The sequence below is a fragment of the Myotis brandtii genome, unplaced genomic scaffold (genome assembly GCF_000412655.1).
Source record: "Myotis brandtii unplaced genomic scaffold, ASM41265v1 scaffold68, whole genome shotgun sequence".
Lineage (NCBI taxonomy): Eukaryota > Metazoa > Chordata > Mammalia > Chiroptera > Vespertilionidae > Myotis > Myotis brandtii.
This window is the reverse complement of record NW_005370657.1, coordinates 1,665,263-1,669,990: the sequence shown is the minus strand read 5'-3', so window position 1 is coordinate 1,669,990 and position 4,728 is coordinate 1,665,263. Positions and strand designations below refer to the sequence as shown.

Sequence of the window (4,728 nt, the reverse complement as noted above, 5' to 3'; positions counted from 1 at the left end):
TGGCAGCCCTGGAGCAGTGAGCAATTCCAGGCTCCACAAATTCCAGGCCCCGCCTCCAAGCTAAAGGAAGCAGAGCCCTTTCCCACAGTCCTGGGTGGAGGAAAGGCTCGCCTACCAGCCTGGCAGCTCTGGACCACCTTCCCGCAGCAGGACCCCTTCTCCCTCCCCAGCTCTGCCGGCCTCCCCGCTTCCCGGGCACAGACACCCCTGGCTGCCCTCGCCTCCCAGCTGAGCACTCACTATGTGCCAGGCCTGGGCCAAGCGCTCTACCTGAACCCCACACTGTGCAAAGGGGGTCCCAAACAGTGACTTCCCCACTGGGCCTGGGGTCACCCTGCCAGGTCAGCCATTAGCCTTAGAAACCTGGAGGGGGAGGGAGGGAAGGAGGAAGGAGCAGGGAGGGTGCCCAGGCCGGGCAGCCAGAGCCCAGATGGCCTCCACCCAGTCCTGGCCCCACAGCCCCGGGGGACCTGGGAACAGGAGGCCCATTGTGGGCGGCGGGGCCCGGCCGGTGGCAGGGGTGGGCCTGGCAGATTCCAGACGGCAGAGGCGGCTCTGGAGAGTTTACAGGACAAGTGGGGTGAGCCCAGGCACCACGACTGCCGCCTCTGGGCGTGGGTGCCACACCGTCCGTCCACCTCTGTGTGGAGCCCAGTCCAAGGTGGGCCGGGCCGCAGGGTGGGCGGGGCTGGCACAGTGCCTCCCTCTGCTGCCCCAAAGCCAGGTCACTAGGAAGGCAGTCGGGGACCAGGACAGGGTTGTTCCTCCCTCAGGGCCCCACCGTCCCCTCAAGACAATCACAGCCTTTTTGATCCAATTCCGCAGGCTCTCCCGACCACAGTGTCCCCGGCAACCCCATTTCAGGTCACCCTGTCCCCAATTCAGGGCTCCTCTCAACTGCTTCCCCTCTGGGCCTCCCCTTACGCAGCGGCGGCCTCTGTCTGGAACTCTCCTCGCTCTGCTGAGGGTCAATTCATCCTTCAGGCCTCAGCTGAACCATCACCTCCTCACAGAGCTCCCCGCACACTGCATCAGTACCCCCTCCGCCCCAGGACATTCACACCCTCAAGGCTCCCCGGGCAGCTCCCTCCCCAGCACCCAGCACAGCTGTGATTGATTCATCACCCCTGGCATTCTCATCTGTCTCACATCTGTCTCCCCCACTGGGCTGCCAGCAGCTCGGGTGCTGGGACCACCTCTTCCTCCCTTGAGGCATCCTTAGCACCCAAACATTTGCTGAATGAATGGGCGGGAGGAAAGAGTCCTCATAACTTCACAGCTGAGGGCACTGAGGCCCTGAGGGAGGAGGTAAACTTCCCAGAGCACCTAGGGTCAGTGTAAGGGAAAAAATGATGTAACAAAAACCACTTTTTACAAGCATTGCGTGGATTCTCATTGTGAATCCTCACTAAACCTCAGGCGGGGGAGGGATTCTATCCCTATTTTCAGAGGCTCCCAGGAGTAAGTCAGTCTCCTAAGGTCACGTTGCTAGAAGGTGGCAGAATCCGGATTGTGATTCTGTGATCCTGGGTCCAAGGGCATAACAATCACGCCCCTCTGACAGCAAGTTCAGATTTTTTTCTGAACAACACAGAATTATTTTTTGTCTGTTTTGGGGTTTTTTTTGTGTGTGTGTTTTTTTAAAATATATTTTATTGATTTTTTTTTTACAGAGAGGAAGGGAGAGGGATAGAGAGTTAGAAACATCGATCAGCTGCCTCCTGCACACTCCCCACTGGGGATGCACCCGCAACCAAGGTACATGCCCTTGACCGGAATCGAACCTGGGACCCTTGAGTCCGCAGACTGATGCTCTATCCACTGAGCCAAACCGGTTAGGGCTGTTTTGGGTTTTTTAATCCTACCTGGAGGATATATGTTTATTGATTTTAGAGAGAGAGGAAGGGAGGTAGAGAGAGAGAGAGAGAGAGAGAGATCAATGTGAGATCAACATAGATCACGTGCCCCGACTGGAGATCAAACCCACAACCTCGGTGCCCTGACTGGGAATCGAACCCGGAACCTTTTGGTGTACAGGACGATGCTCCCACAAACTGAGCCACCTGGTCAGGGCAACACAGAATTGTTTTCATCAAGGGAGAAGGTTAAAAAAGAGAGAGAGAGAGAGAGAGAGAGAGAGAGAAAGAAGAGAGAAGAGAGAAGAAAAAGAAACAAAAAAAAAAAAAAGGAAGAAGGTTAAGGGTAGCATCACCATGGTTTCTTACAAGTCCGGAAGGAAAAGAGAATAGCTCATAGAGCAGGGGTGCCATAACACACTCAGCCAGTAGGTGTCACCATTCAACATATAACCCAGGTGATGCCCCTCATCCCCACTCACCATTGTTGCAGTGCCGGATGCAGTCCTGCAGGACAGCCTGCCACTTCTCCTGCTCGGCCTCCGTCATCATGCAGAAGTAGTAGTGCCGTGCAGAAGGGTGCCAGAGGATGAGTGGGAACTGCGTGGGGCACTTCAGGATGGGGGCAGTGCCTGATTTTGATGTGATCCCTGTGTAGACAGTGCCCCCTGAGCAGCTGCCCTCTGCAAGTTCCGATCTGAGGGTCAACTCCAGCCCAGAGAGGGCTGCCTGTGCAGGGGAGGCAGCATCCTTTCTTGCAGCGTCCTCCACAGCGTGGCTAACGGGGCCCCGGCATCTGTTTAGGCCCATTTCTTAGAGCTGGTGATGCAGCGCATCGCCCCCTCTTGGGGAAGGTCTGAGCTCCTGTGGGAGGCACTGATAACACAGGGTCAGAGCCCTCGGGTTCAAAGGCCGAGCATTGCCTTCTTGGGTTTCCCTTTGAATGTTAGCTATGGAGGCCAAAGTGTGGCTTAAATGTCCAAGGGGGAAGGGAGGCCTGGGGGTGGGGGACAGGAAAAATAAAAAGGCATTTTTCTCTCTCTATTTTGTCTGCATGGATATTTGAGATCCAGTGAGATAAGGGGTCCTGGGCTGCGACCTCGCCACTGTTGTTAATAACAAAACAATGACGGTTCTTCTTTGTGCCCTGGCTCTGTCTGTGTCCCAGTGCTGGGCTGGGCACACCCAGACCTCATGGGGTCCACACAACACCCCAAGGTCAGGCTTCTCAGTGCTGTGTTGCCCAAAAAGACACAGCAAAAACAAAACCAGAGTGCGGGTTGGGATCCAGGAATGCTCACTCCAGCTAAGCTCTCAGCTACAGGGCACTATAGTCGCAAGTCCCATGTAGGGGCCCATGCTGCCCCCCAGGCCAGCATCCTCCCCTCTTTAGTTCCCTGGGATCACCTGAGAGGCAGCTGTGCCCCTGTAAGGCTTCTGGGGGTCTGTGACAAGGTGGGGTGCACAGGACTCGGAGAATAACTCCTGGAAAATGCAGTATTGACTCAGCAGTTTACAAAGCAGGGTCACCCCGATCATCTTCTCCCGGGAGTCTCTCAAGGACTCAGGGAAGAGGAAGGATAGACAGCGAGGTCCCCAGTGCACAGCTGTGATCATAAGCTTCAGGAAGCAGGGGACTCGGGGACAAGGGCGGGGCACGGGTCCAGCCTGGATTCACTGCGTGGCCTCGGGCCTCCTCTCTTGGGGCTCAGTTCATGCTGGGCACCTGCCCGCAGCTCCAGGCCCAGCTGGTCTTTCTGCAAATGTGGAGCCTGGAGCTCCGGGATCAGGGCTGCCCTCTCCCTGGGCCAAATCCCTGGGCCTGTGCAGGGCACTTCGGCCTGGGATGGGTGCTCCTTTACCTGGTAAGGAATTGCCAACCAGCTCCAGGTACTGGTCCACAGAGGTGAGGATTTTGTAGCCTGCACTGTTGATGACAGCTCGGGGTGGCACATGCCGCTCATAGGCCTGCGGAGAGGGCGAGAGAGATGGTCCCTGAGGGTTACAGGTAATGCCCAAGCCAATCCCATCTCCAGCTCTGACTCCAGGACCCTCCTCTGTGTTGCTGCCCAAGGCGGGAGAAGAGGGGAAGGAAGAAGAGACACACAGGGAAGAGGAAGAGGAGTCTAACCAACCCGGTGACGAGGGTCAACATGGTATAGTGACCTGAACCCAGGCTCTGGGCTCAAATCCTGGCACCACCAAGTGCCGTCTGTGTGATGCTGAAGATAAGGTTGCTCCACCTCCTATGCTTCAGGGTCTTCACCCATAAAACCAGGATAGTAATGACCCCCACCTCACTGAGCAGATAATCCACATGAAATGATTAGCACGGTGCCGGGCACAGCGGGACAGTGAGCACGCGGAGGTTATTATCATTACTGCGACTGCTGCCTCTGTTATCAGCAGGTGCCCCCAGCCAGGTGTTCACTATCTACCAGGCACTGTGCTACGGGTACCGCATGCTTCGTTTCACAGAATTTGCACAATCCAGCAGGTGGGTGCCATTATTAGCCACGAGTTCACACAGCTGGTAAGTGGGGACCTAGGACATGAACCTGGACTGTCAGCCTCCAGAGCCCAGGGTGTCTAACCATTTCCCTGAACTGTCCACCAAGCCCTGGGTTCTGAGCACCACACAAGTCTCTGTGGGGGAGAGTCAGGTCTGGGCACTGCTTCCTTTCCCAGCGGGGAGCCAGTGGTTCTGCTGCTCATACAGCAGGGCTGCCATGCCGCACCCTGCCGCTAGGTGTCACTACGCAGCACATTTCTTGAAAGTAGCTCAAACCTGGGGTAGGGGGTGGGGGCGGGGAGGGGTGCACTGGTTACTGGCCAAGAACTGAGAACTGGTTAGAAATGCACATAGAGATAG

General features: G+C 56.4%; 1 protein-coding gene across 1 annotated transcript in view; it reads right to left on the bottom strand.

The window, feature by feature from the left end:
* The window catches only part of FAM129B (family with sequence similarity 129, member B), a 19,489-nt gene that overhangs the window by 9,584 nt on the left and 5,177 nt on the right, over nucleotides 1-4,728 (bottom strand). The window contains exons 3-4 of the mRNA XM_014529332.1: nucleotides 3,719-3,824; nucleotides 2,339-2,539 (exon numbers count right to left, since the gene is read on the bottom strand). Coding sequence (XP_014384818.1) covers nucleotides 2,339-2,539; nucleotides 3,719-3,824 — 307 coding nt within the window. The remainder of the gene's footprint in view (nucleotides 1-2,338; nucleotides 2,540-3,718; nucleotides 3,825-4,728) is intronic.